General features: G+C 42.8%; 1 protein-coding gene across 1 annotated transcript in view; it reads right to left on the bottom strand.

Annotated features, from left to right (window-relative positions):
* Positions 1-13,514, bottom strand: part of scfd2 (sec1 family domain containing 2) — an 84,511-nt gene that overhangs the window by 35,987 nt on the left and 35,010 nt on the right. The window contains exon 5 of the mRNA XM_035653191.1: positions 9,659-9,953. Within this exon, the coding sequence (XP_035509084.1) occupies positions 9,659-9,953 (295 nt within the window). The remainder of the gene's footprint in view (positions 1-9,658; positions 9,954-13,514) is intronic.

Genomic DNA, 13,514 nt, shown 5'->3' with positions numbered 1-13,514 from the left:
CCATTTTTTAATAGCTGTTTATTCTTCTTCAAGGTGAAGCACAATGTGCAAAGCGCTATATAAATAAAGGTTAAGTTAGAAGTTGATTTGCATTCTCATGTAAACTGCAAACAGAAATGTATTCAAACAGGCAGATCTGGGTGACATTTCTGTTCTAATGAAGGAAAGCATTTCAGGTTAACATGTATGTGGCTCTGCTGACCAGAAACCCCCCATTGTCTGTGTCCTGTGTAGACATGGCGCTTGGAGGAGGTGTGTGTGTGTATATGCGTGTGTTCTAATGTGTTTATTTTTTGGGGGGCTGAGTTTACACTGGCCTCACTACAGCAGCTCTCGCTGCAGACAATCATTATCACCGTATATACACCCACAGCATGTGAATGGCGGTGATAACGGCAGCCGACGGCCAAAATGTTTCTCACCATCTGCGAGACCGCAGAGGAAATGTTACAACAGCCGGTTCATTCATCCCTCTATCTCGGCCCATCAGAGAGAGACGTTTACCTGGACTGAGAGTGGGCTGAGTCGGATGTGATAGTGCTGAGCTCACAGACGCAGTGCAGACGGCGAGCAGCTGTCGGCATCAAAGCCCAGTGGAGTGTGTGTGTGTGATTGAGGGAGAGAGAGAGAACCAAGAAGATAACATGAAATGATGGAGAGATGGACAGAAAATGTGATGGAAAAATAGGTTCTGTTGATAGTAGGATTTAAATGATAGTGTCCGTCTTCCTGCAACAGAAAGTTTATCGGACTGACTCAACTCAGCACAGCAAGAACCCTCACCATGTGGACAGACTAACACCTTACATTCAGGGCCAGGTATCAAACCTCTGCAGACTGCATTCTGTTTAGGAAAAGTTCTTGTGAGACTGCTTACTGTTAAAAGAGTTAAGACATTCAGGACATTTGGCTTACTTGTTAAATAAAGGAAATAGTTTTGTAAAAAGGCAGGTTTATATTCCTCAAAATACAGTGCTAAAAAACTATTTTACGTTTTATTTTTTATTAAACATTCTTATTGGCTAAAGCAAGTTTCAAACAATACCGATACGGATTGTAAAAATGCAATTCAACACATTTGCCTAATTTCTGATGCTGTAGTTATGTGTTATTAAGTGAAAACATCTTTGTAATCGTGAGATAAAGAAAGATCTTCTGCAGTTTCAATAGAGCCAGAACATTTTAAAATTCACAAAGACTGTATTATTTGGAAGCCTGCTGCATTATACTGTAGTATAAGTATTAAGAATTTATTAAGGGCTGACAATGGCTTTGTATCTATTATGCAGTCACTTGTTTACTGGCGTTAATCTTGGTACTGTATCTGTAATGCACATCAGGTAGGTGCAAGATTAGCATCAATAATAACAGTAACACCTGCGCACTAACTCTAACCCACAAAATCTATTCAAAAACATTTCAATGGATATCATTTGTTCATTTCCTGTCCTGAATCTGACAACAATCTTTAAAAGTATGATGCAACAATTGTTGTGACTTGGAGTCAGTTTGCAGGTGTTTCTTTTTAAAGGTGGTTTGCATTAACGTTTTGATTACCTGGAAATGAGAGATTCGACTTAAAGGTTCTTCCTTCTAAAGAATAATGATAATTGTCCATTGTGAATGATGATAAAAACAAAAACCCAGACATTTTAGATTGTGTGTTTGTAGCAAGCCCCTAAGACAGACGCTGGGCTGTAAAGAAATATTAGTGTAGTGGGTATTACAAGTTCCAGGATCATCATGTGAAGCACAATGGCCCAAAAAGCATTTTTCCCATTCACAATCATTGGAAAAGAACCAGCTATAAAACAGTGGATAAATTCTTGTCGTGTGTCGCAACCCCCTCAAAATGACTCTTTATTATCTGAATTTGATGCATTTGGGTTCTATAACATTTGGAGAATCTGAAAGAACCGTGTGATTACATTAATCTATCCCATTCAAGTGTGCGAGGAGAAGCCAACAGGAAGTCAGAAAGCTCGGCCTGTGGTAGTCTTGGATGCTTGCATGCGCTCAACAGGCTCAGCTGGAGAAGGACTCTGGTGCTCCTACTCTATTGGCCCAAAAGCACAGGAGCGCGAGGAAGCCTGCAGAGGCAATTTTGAGGTATGTGTCCAGTAAGCACCAGTCATAGGAATAAATGGCATGGAACACTCTCTAGAGCAATGATACCTGAGACCTGAAATCAGGGGTGCTGAGGGGCGCTAGCAGTCGCTTGCTTTCCTAGGTGCTTTTTTTGCTAATCGATTCTGAGATCTGTTGTTTCCTAGCTGTTTCACTCAACTAGAAAATTGCACTCATTGAGATTTATTTAAAGAATTAACCATTAGTTTCTGATAGAACTTACTTTTTCTTTGACCTCTATTACAGGAGAAAGAAATCGTATCCAAAAACAGCCATAGTTTGGACCGTTCGTGGTAATCAAAGTTAAATCACAAATCTGATGATACAGCAACAGCGAAAACCAAAAACTGACGGAATATTATGTTTTATGCCAAAGTAATCCATGCATGAGTCCCATAGTGTTTTTCATACTTTGCTTAACTGAATTTTCTCTAACTGAATTATGTTTTTTATGCATCAACCAGAAACTATGGTGCATGAGCAGCATGAGTCCAGAACCTGAAAGCATGTAAATGTCCCTGCGGAAACACCACAGCTCAGGCAACGTTTTACCATTGAACACAGAGATGAGGCACGTAGACCATTAAGTGATTAAGAAATACATAGCAGGGGAACTAAGTCCAAACATTCCCTCTGAATGCCCCCCCCTTCAGTTTGTATGCCTGTGTTTGGTCAGTGTGGAGGTCAGCTGAGGAGGAGGAGCAAGGAGATAAGTCTATCTCTCACTGTGTCCATCACACTACAGAACATACTAACAGACACAACAGAAAGTGACCAGACACCAGGCCGTAAGTAAAGAAAGACTCCTTTCTCCTCATTCCTTACTATCTCCTTCTATCTATTGGCTGGACCTGCAGTCCTCCGCAGGGACACTTTGATAACACACCATTACCTCCTCATGATTTACAACCACCTAAAGACCCTCAGAGTGGAGTATGACATGTACTAAACAAAGCAGAGGTACGGTATGGAACAACAAAAGAACAGAAACTAAAGGGGGAAATGGGGGAGGAGAGACAAATGTGTATTTCTTAGTCTCTCTGCTAGATGAGGGGGGGTAAGAGGAGAGGGGTTGTAAAAAAAAATTATAAAATAAAAGGAGGAGGAGGTAGGGGAGTAGGGGGCGTTCCCGCTGGCTCAGGCTTTGATTAACACCAGGCCTCCTGACAGGAAATGACCCGGCCAGCTCATAGCGCCAGGAGAGCTTCCATCTGGTGTCGAGGCCGTGGAGGAATTCTCCACCCAGGAGAAGTCAGAACCGAGCAGAAGAACTTCAAACTGAATGAACATGTTTCACTTCCAGGAGTGCTAGATAAGTCCCCGTTCGTGGTCCAACAGGATGCTAATGCAGAAAGCATCGTTCTGTTCTAGTTGTTGTTTGAGGGCGTAGTCGCCGGAAAGCAGTGCTGAGCTGCAGCCATTTCCTCTACAAAATCATGACCACATCAAGATTTTATTGACAGTCGATACCGCCAAAAGTTTACAGCTGGACGTCCATTGAGGAGTATGAGGGGAGTGTTCCTCAGATTCAATAAATGGAGGAAATTGCTCTAGTTGGGTGGGAGGGGGTGGAGAGAGAGCGAGGGGACAGTTTGGGGAGGAAAGCGGGTAAATTAGGACAGGTCATCTTTCACTGCTGGCTGGAATCCTAAACGTAAACAAGTTCTTCCGCACAAACAGATAAAACGCAGATATACTGTAAAACCAAGTGGCTCTGGTAAGAAACAGACGCACGCACATAGTCAATCTCATACACTTATTTATGAATGTTGTTTGAGCCAAGACATTTGTTTCTACGACCATCAGGCTATAGAAAAAGCACACACAGAGAGGCCTACACATACACAGAGACCTTCTTGAAATAATTCTTCTCTCAATCTAAGCGCTGCACAGCCTGTAAAGCAGGAACTTGTGTATGCAGATCTAAAAGGATGTCTTTCCAAAGAAGCCAGGGAGTGTCCCTGCAGAAGACGAGAGAGGAGAGCGGGTGGGATGGACTCCTCCGCTGACCCTTTTTCAAAGGGTCACAGACTGACCCCCGCCTGCACTGACGCGTGTGCAGGGGCCAGGGGCCGCTGTCTCGGTTTAGAGTCCCTCTGGAGCCTGGCTGTATGTGTGTCTGGTATGTCTTTCTGCCTTCGCTTTGTTTGAATGAGTGTGCGTGTTTATCTGTTTGCAATTCTGTGTGGGATTATGATAGTGTCCTTCTTCATTCTACAAGCTAATTCCCAGCGGAGATATAAGTGCTTACGAGTCTTTTATGATCTGCATTTCCTGTCATAAATAAGAAGCAGAGGAATTCTCCGCTGAGCACTAACACACTCCATAAAACAAACAGAGGTGTAAACTACACTCTGGGCCAGATCTGTGAAATCTACCCGACAAACCATGGCTACTACTGACTGCACTATTTTGACAGAGATGATGTGCGTCTGAGTTGTAGTAGTGCAGGTATCATTTGTCATTAAATGGATGTTGAATGGACTGCACATATAGTCTTCTGACCACTCAAAGCGCTTAACACTACATTTCACATTCACCCATTCACACACACAGCACACAGCATCAGGAGCATGCATTTATCAAGGACACAACAACATGCATTGAGAGGAGCCTGGGATTGAACCGCCAACCTTGTGTTTAGCTGACAACCTGCTCTACCACCTAAGCCACAGCCAACTAATACTGCATACAGTGCAACAATTTGTTTAAAACTATAAATGCAAATTTATCCATTCCAATGATTTACTATTTCACTGACAAATAAAAATGAAATTATCCACCAAGTTGCAAAGTTAAAGGCTTCATCAGTGCTGCCTCAGCTTTTCAAATGCATTTGCCAGTTTTTCTATATCACCACTTTGCTAAATCCTAGCCATTTGTTTCCTTGCCTCCCTGTTACCTGCTACCAAAACTGTCCCACCATCCTGTGGGTCTACATCAGTATAAGCCAGAGAAGAAGAAAGTAGAAAGTGGGATGGATACAAAGAAACAAGAGACCCAGTATAGAGACCCAACCACAGTGCTGACTTGGGAGCAGACTTGGCGGGGTGTGAGTCTGGGGGTCTGATCGTGAGTCTGTGTGTGGGCCTGCCTGTTAACCACGCCTGTCTGGCCCGGCAGTGAGGAGCTGATGAGCCTCTGTTAATTAAAGCCTGAGCTCCATGTCATCAGCTTATCTGATGAAGTGAACAAAAAGAGAACAACGCCACTGGCTGCTTTGTTCACCCTGGGGTCTACGGTTTTCACCTCATACATGTATGTGTGTGTATGTGTCTTTGTGTGTTTGTGTAACAGAGGAGGAAGTATAGGAAGACCACCAATTAAAAATAATTGGGACTAATTTCATAAACACAGTGCAACAGGGGGAAATATATTTAATCAGGCGCGATCATTAGGCTAACTTATGCGCCACTTCCCCCTGCAACCAGGCGGGTGCTTTAGGGCCTCAGAGAGAGGGAAGGAGGAAGAAAAACAGGGTGGTAAAAAGGGAGAAAGAGGGAGAAATGGAAAAGGAAATAAAAAAAACAAAGAGAAGAAAAAGTTTAAAAAGTAGGCAGACGGAGAGTTGGTGGCCAGAGTTATGTGTGATCCCTTTCATGTCCCTTGACTGGCCCGTGTTGCCGTGCCAACCCAAACAGCGGCGTTGGGGAGGTCCGACTCTCCCATTGCTCCCCTCTTCCTTGCCCCGTGCACACCCCACTGACAGGATGAATAACAAACCCAATGTGTGTCTGAGGCAGAGAGAGAGGAACATGACATGAAACCACTGCAATTCCAGTTAAAATTCACGTCTCTAAAAAGTTATTTTGCGACCTTCTTCCCTTCTCCTGTCACTGCTGCCAGTAAATCACCATCATCACCATCTGGGAACTGGGATTTCACATTCTCACTACTGGAACTGCACACCCACACACTGACATAAGTGCAGACAAACTATGATCCATCAGCTAACTAGATGTCCTAGGGTGAAGAATTAGGAACATTTGGATTGGCCTGCTTTCTTTCTTGGCCCACTGTACCCCAATTCTGAGAGAAGAGAAGAAAAAATGAGACAGAAGAGGGAGGAGGTTTGATTCTGTACCAAAGAAAAACAAGATCCACCAAGGCTGACAGGAAACAAATCGAAGTCTGAGAAACACTCATTTTTTACTCTCTTACCAGCATTAATGTCATCTTTGCCACAACTAAATGAGAGATTAACAGTAATTGCTTGGAGTTATTTACAACCTGCACACATCACACACACCACCCATGTACACCACGGAGTGTCTGGCAGCAGCCAATAAGACTCCTGGTTTCCTTATCCAATCAAACTGTTTGTTCTCCATTCGCGGCGTTGCCCATGACCAATCCAGCTCTTTCCACATGTGGTGTTGGCTGTGGAGCGTTTGGTTTAAGAGCTCATTTCCCAGCCTCCAATAAGCGGAACCATTTTCTTGTATAAATACTGTTCAAGCCTTTAATCAAAGCCATATCCGAAGACAACAATGCAGACATACTGCACTGTATTGTATAGTACCAATCTTCTTTTCACATGCATTTTACACAGTGATGAGAAAGTTGCATTGTGTACACAAATGCAGACATACACACATAGCAAAACTCAACACGTCATATTGTACGGACCTGCAAGATGAAGGAATGTGGTGATGCGTCATTTAAAGGGTTATTCTGTGATATTCTATATTTTTCTCATTGTCAATAGATCCAATGAAAATAATAAAAACAAACAATGAATGAATCCTTCTAACAAGTACTGCCTGTGTAGCCAATGCCTGCTACAGCCAAGAGCTCTATTGTTGTCCAAAAACTACGCATGAAACACTTTAATGAGTAAGATTGCTGTGTAGAGTGGCATGTTCCTTTATTGCCCCCAACATGGCCACTGTAGTTTATTTTGAGTCAATCCCAAATAACCGCCCTGCTGGCCTAAATCCACACTAAGCACTAAATCTGCTGCTGAAAATAGTCCCCAGCAAATACATTATTTACTCCTGTTTGAGTCATTTTTGCTGTTTCAGAAAATGATATAGCCTTTTCAAAAAGATATGACTATATATTTGCGTCCCATTTTAAAAGATTTACATCTTCAGTAGGAACCAATGGGCTTGGACCTCAGTCGCAGACAAGGTAAAGAAGTCAGGAAGTCGTAAGAGAGAGACTAACACATTGTTGGTTTGGGCATTTCATAGGATTTGTTGACAATAATGAAAATAGTGTATATCATCTAAAGGCCTGGGTAAACAAGAATGTGGCACAGTGAAATTAGTCTGTGCGAAACTTACATATTTGGTTCTCAAGCTTTTCTCTGTTTTCACTGTTTTGTTCTGTTTACTCCCTTGTGGTTCAATCATTTTGTTCAATAAAAAGTTATTGAAGAGGGAAAATAAAACTCTCTGAACTAACGAGCTTGATCAAGGGCAATTAGCAAACTCGTTAGCTCAGTATTGAGAACTCACGGAACGGAAATCCACACTGTTTATTCAAAAGATCTATTTCTACCATCGACTTCAGTCTCACAACTGTCTGCAAAGCATTGTGTCTCTTTGTCCCGTCTCTTTTGTGAAGCAGTTTATACTCTGACAGAGGGGGTCACATAAAATTGAATAATCTACAAAAGCTACCTCCATTTTGGACCCTTCAGCTCTCTGTTCCCTTAAATGTCAGCACTGTCAAGATGGCTCGCTATTCGTTACTGTTGTGAACTGCCAGGTCTAAATTTCAGTCAAAATCAACACAGAAAATTTACTTTTCCCCATGAGCAAATCTACTGGGCAGATTGCTGAAATTCCTCTGCATTGAACTGATTTTACCATGAAATTTTGCTGTCTTAAATGCCCATGGGACTTTATCCTTAAAATATCCTTCGAAATGAAGGTAAATGTCCATGTGATGGATTATGCAACAAACCAAACCAGCTGTCTGCTTTATTGTAAAAATGTGTTCATGGAAGTTTGATGCTGCACCACAGAACGTCACCAGGGCTGACAGGAAACATAGAACAGACAACAAATATACAGTACACAGTAGTCTGAGGAACACCATTTCCTGAAGATGCTCTTTAATTAAGTTCGCAGAAGGAGGTATTTAGTGGTGTCGGGGTGTGTTGCATTAGCTTGTCCTGCGTCCTGTCCTAGACTCACTCCTTCTTATTTCTTCTCTTTGGTTCTGGCATTCTTGTGTGTGTATATTGTTCTTGTGTTTCTGCACCCTGTTTGTACATGCACTGTAGCCAAGGAACAAAATAGAAGAATTTGTAAAAACATTGTTCTCATGGCGACCAGGTTTCATTCTGAACGTCTGGTTTCCATTTGAGTCCTTTAATTGGGGAGAATGTCACAATCAGTGTTTTGCTCTGGATGCAGAGAGACGACCTCCCGCCTCATGTTACCCCAGCCAAGCACTTCATCGACTGCCAAAAACTCGCACACAGATACTTGCACGCGCATATACACACACTCAAATTTAAAAGCAGGGTGCACACACTACTGAATTCCTCTGAATAGGCAAGACATGCCCAGTTGTGTGCACACACAGTTTTTTTTCTGTCTAAAACACACCTGGCACACTATGACAGGGTAATTTCCAATGAAGTGTTTATAACAGAGAGTCAGGTTTTTAACATGAGCCACATCTCTCAGCCTGTGCCTGCCAAGAGGCCCCTCAATTCCAAGCTGCACTTAGCCAAGTAGAACAGGAAGAGAGAGAGACGGAGTAAAAAGAGCAAGAGGGATCAACAATCTTTATTAGTGCCTTACATAGATTTACCAACCCTATATATAATATATGAGCCTATGTGTGATATGAGATGAAAACCCTAACAGCAGTGTATTATTTCAGGGTGTGTGCTAAGGTACGGAGCCGGCCGAAACTAAAAGTAGCTCTAATTATGAACTATGTGGCAGGGGAGGAGGCCGTGTGTGTACAGGCTCAAGGTTAAAGACGCTATTACTCTGGGAGGTACAGCTAGCTGTGGTGCGGAGGTAGACGATTAATTCATCTTAAAGGCTGGCCTTGATTTGCTCTACCACAGTTACCAGCTCAGCCAAACCAGCAAAGACTGTAATGCTGCACAGAGGAACTAAAGAAACCAGTACACATACACATGCTGGTGCCTACAGAAAAGTTTGAACCACAAATAAAAAGTTTTCCTATCTGTATGCTGTACGGGTAAATCTCATTGTCATGGAAGAGGGGCTGTAGATGATAAAATGAAGGATAATTTCTCTCACACACCTATGCACAAGCAAGTTCACACATTCCCACCCTCCAGTATTTGTGTAGCTGCAGAATGTGTGTGTGTATGTGCATGCAAGTTCAATGCAAAGATAGAAGGAGAGGGATGGGGTGTGAAGACTTTGATAAAAATCCTCCCATTAACAGCACTGGAGGCTGACAGAGGAAATAAACAATCAGTTGTTCCCCACTCTCTTCAATTTCTCTCTTCTTGGACCATTAGCAAATTTGGCAAACTGTGCACGCTCCTGGAAGTAATTATGAAACTGTGAACACATTAACTCTCTCTCACCTGTGAGTTTCTGGAGCAAGGGGCTGAGTTGGGGCTCTCGGGTGATGACCAGGGTGAGCGCCCCTATCAGCTCCCTCTCCAGCTTCTCCAGCTCCTCTTCCTCAGTATCCTGGTCTGTGGGCTGCGCCTCATCAGCCAGGGAGTACAGGTAAGTCAGCAGGAGGATCAGCTCGTCAGGCCCGCATTCATCGTCCCTGGACCTCGACCCCGAGGCCGCGCTGTCCTCGCCTCCACGGGGCTTCATCAAGGGCAACAGCTGCCTTAGCACAGCAGGGAAATCAGAGTCTCCAAGAGCCTGTGACCAGCACACAACACACAGACATACATGGAAAACAGGCAGTTAGTAAGAAGACGGCAATGTTTGTACCTTCTCCTTTACTGACATGTAAAGGTGCAAAAGGCTAGATTGTTACTAAACAAAATGACCAGGGGCCTGATATAGATGTTGATGTTGACCGATTTTACACACCAATGTCTGATGTTGGTGAGTACTACTGCATATGTGAAAAAAAAGTTTTGCGGCTCCAGAGGGACCTTTGCAAAGTCTGATTACGTTTAAAAAAAGAGCTAAATCGGGAAGTGGGAGTTGAAGAAGAAGAAGAAGTGAGTTTACCAGACCTCTGTAGCCCACTTCTCATCTCTGCTTAAGGCTAGTGGCTCGAGGCTAGATTAGCCACTACTAGCATAACACAACCAAATCTTTGACTCAAGTGTCAGCAGTCGAGTTGCACTGTGGGTAATGTAGGAGCCAGATTTTGACAAGGAAAAAGAACGTGGAATTTGGTTCTGCTGCAATGATACCACTCTTATGTCTGGACGCTAAATATGAAGGTACCACCAGCAGCCGCTTAGCTTAGCTTAGCATAATATAGCATAATAGCATAACTACTGGAAACAAGGGGACACAGCTAATGCATTCTTGATATTGTTTGTTTAGTCAAAAAACGACCTGTAAAAATGGCACGTTGATTAATTCATTAATTAGCTGTCGAGTAAATTGCATCATAATGTAAACAGTACTTACATCATCTGATATTTCATATTAGGTAGTCCTGTTTTTTTTTATTAGTTGGCGTCCATGCATCTGTTGTAAAAATACTGTAAGTGTTTAAATTATGGGCACAGTGTGAGTGAGCTCATCATTCCATTCACAAATTTTATAGCTCTGTGAGTTCTTGAGGTAACACTTAATTTTGTTTAATTCTTTTGTTGGATTTGCATGGGCACTGAACTGTTTTTGCACGCACACACACACACATTCCCAAATCCAACATTTGGGGCAATGTTTAGGTGCAGTGACCTGTTTTTGTGAGCCTGTCTGAGCAGGTCTGAATAGTCCCTCACGATGGCTGCGCTCTCGTCCAACATGCTGTAGATCACTGGACCGTTTACAGAACACTGGCCTCTCTCACAACAAGGGTGAGCTCATAGAGCTATAAAACAAGGGTGTGGAGCTAATCTGTCCAATGAACAGCATGAAAATTGAATGAAAAATAGGACTGTAAGGGGGAAACGGAGGCAGCGGGGTCACAGAGTGGAGGGAGAATGTGAAAAATAAAGCGGGGAAGAAAAGGAGTCGAGAAAGATACTGAGACAGTACAAGAGGAATTACATTTCAGATGATAGTATAAAGGTAATGATTGTTGACAGAGGCCAGTATGTTTGTGTCGGATAGAGCTACAAATGCCCCTGTGGATATATTTCATTTTAACGAGGGACTCCTCTGTGAAGAGCTTTGTGTTCCTCCCACCAAGACAAACAGGCTCTGAGAACGAGGGGCTTTGGACCTTGTGGTGGGCCCACTGAGGGGATCCTGTGCCTGACCCAGAAGAACTCTTCACTGAGCCAAAAGTGCATTACAATCAGACCCAGAGAGGGTGAGCCAAAGCCACAGAACTGACTGTCTGTCCCTCCCGAAGTAGTCGCTGAGGAGGAGAAATGAAGAAATGAAAATGACTGTCCCTCGTGGAGAGAGTTCACAATACAAGGTCAACATCAGTGACTCAGTTGATGTCAGTGATTTTCATGATTATAAATATAAAGTTAAACTTTACATCACAGTTAAAGTCATTACTGCACGGGCAGACATGGCTGAAGGTGACATCTGCGTTCACAACCTCCCAAATATCCAAGGTAGCAGGAGAACGCACTCTCCTGTTAGTCTTTTCACTCCAACAACTCCTCCCTGCGTCAGACCCGGGCCAACCACTCGCCCCTCTGGACCGTTCAAACACAGTCTCACCACACATTTTTCATTTTAAACGTTGGGAAATCAAATACCTCTCCAAGTTGCACTCATTCGAACTGCCAAACAATGTTTAGGATCGGTCCCTGGCTAATTCTGCTGGTGGGCGGCAGTGAGTAGAGAAAGACAAAGGACATTAAGGGTTTCTTGTTGAAATGCAAACAACTAAGCACTTTCTCTTTCATCTCTCACTTTAGAACTATTGATCGCCTACACATCTGTCTGTACACGTGCAGGAGAACATTCATATGATCCCCGGGCGTTCAAAGAAGCGTGCCCACTGTCAGCAAGTTACACTTTCATTTTGACCAGACCTGGCCTGAGAAGTACCTGCTGCCTTGCAACTTTAAATTGAGATGTTCTCAGTACGGGTCAGTGGAGAGAGGTGGAGCTGAAAGAGGAGCTCTAGAGGGGCTCTATAGCTCCACATCATTTGTCAAGAATAACTTCACTCAAATCTGAACTAGTGTTACCTCCTGGGCCTCTGAGTATATCAATGGTATGTGTTCTCAGTTGTAGCCATCCAGTTTTATTTGTGTATTGTTCTGCAACATGTGGTCCTAACTACTGCTCGACAGGTTGCAGGTTGGTCAGCATAGCTGCCAGATAGTAAAAAGGTTGTTGGTTTGATCAAAGTTACCATTATGCAGTTTTATCTTTCTGCTACCTTGCACCAGCCTTGATTAAAAGCAGAAACATGTCTGTAATCATTTATGATCATTGTGGTATTTGAATATTAAAAAGAGGCTTGTGGGAATATTACTTAATGTATTACCACTACAATGAGGATTCAATGATTTTAATTGTGCATATATTTTAAAATGGAAAAAGTAAAGTTGCTCAGAAAAGTGGTTTCATCCTCACATTTCAGGGCTGTGAGTTGTTAGCATTTCAAACAAAGGGTGAGTTTTCCTTTGTTTGATTGTTTCATTTGAGGGATTTTAAAAGGAAGAATATTTCACAAGACAAAAGCTTAAAACAGAGAAAAGTCAGAGAAATGTCGGAAAGCATTATTTTGCCTTTGCCTTGTCTTTTTTCTGATCATCTCACATTTATCTATGGACCCCCTTTGAGATGAACTGAATCAGAATCTATCTTTTTTTTGTCCCTAGATGTCTTGTTTAACATCGTTTTTGGTTCATGGCACCTTTATACAATCACTTTCATCTGTGCCCCACAGTACACCTTCCTTAACCATGTGTGCAAACTGTGCACTATACAGTATGTTGTATATGTTTTCACGTGTGAGAGGAAGCATGCACAGTAACTGGGTCCCTTCAGGAGATCTATAAAAACTGCTGTCAGCTGCATGCCATGGCGCCAGAGCAGGAAATGGAGGTCTTTGGTACAGAACTAAGACTTAACTGAGTAAAGCTGAGTGGGAAGACTGACTAAAGCTCTTTCCAGCAATGAAGCTAAACCTAACAATGCCCGACTCATAGCGCTGGCACACAGGCTCACTGGAAAGGTAGTATACTGTCCACCTCTGGGAACAGAATGGAGCAGAATACGGCATGCTTTCCATGGCACTTAGGATAACACAGATCAGAGTATTGCACTCAGATATTATGTGTTTTATTTCGTTAGATTCATTTGACCGTTTAGGTAGCT

Source organism: Morone saxatilis, unplaced genomic scaffold (assembly GCF_004916995.1).
Source record: "Morone saxatilis isolate NCDOM2014 unplaced genomic scaffold, NCSU_SB_2.0 Contig12, whole genome shotgun sequence".
Taxonomy (NCBI): domain Eukaryota; kingdom Metazoa; phylum Chordata; class Actinopteri; family Moronidae; genus Morone; species Morone saxatilis.
The sequence above is the reverse complement of the archived record's forward strand: the minus strand, read 5'-3'. Positions and strand labels throughout refer to the sequence as shown.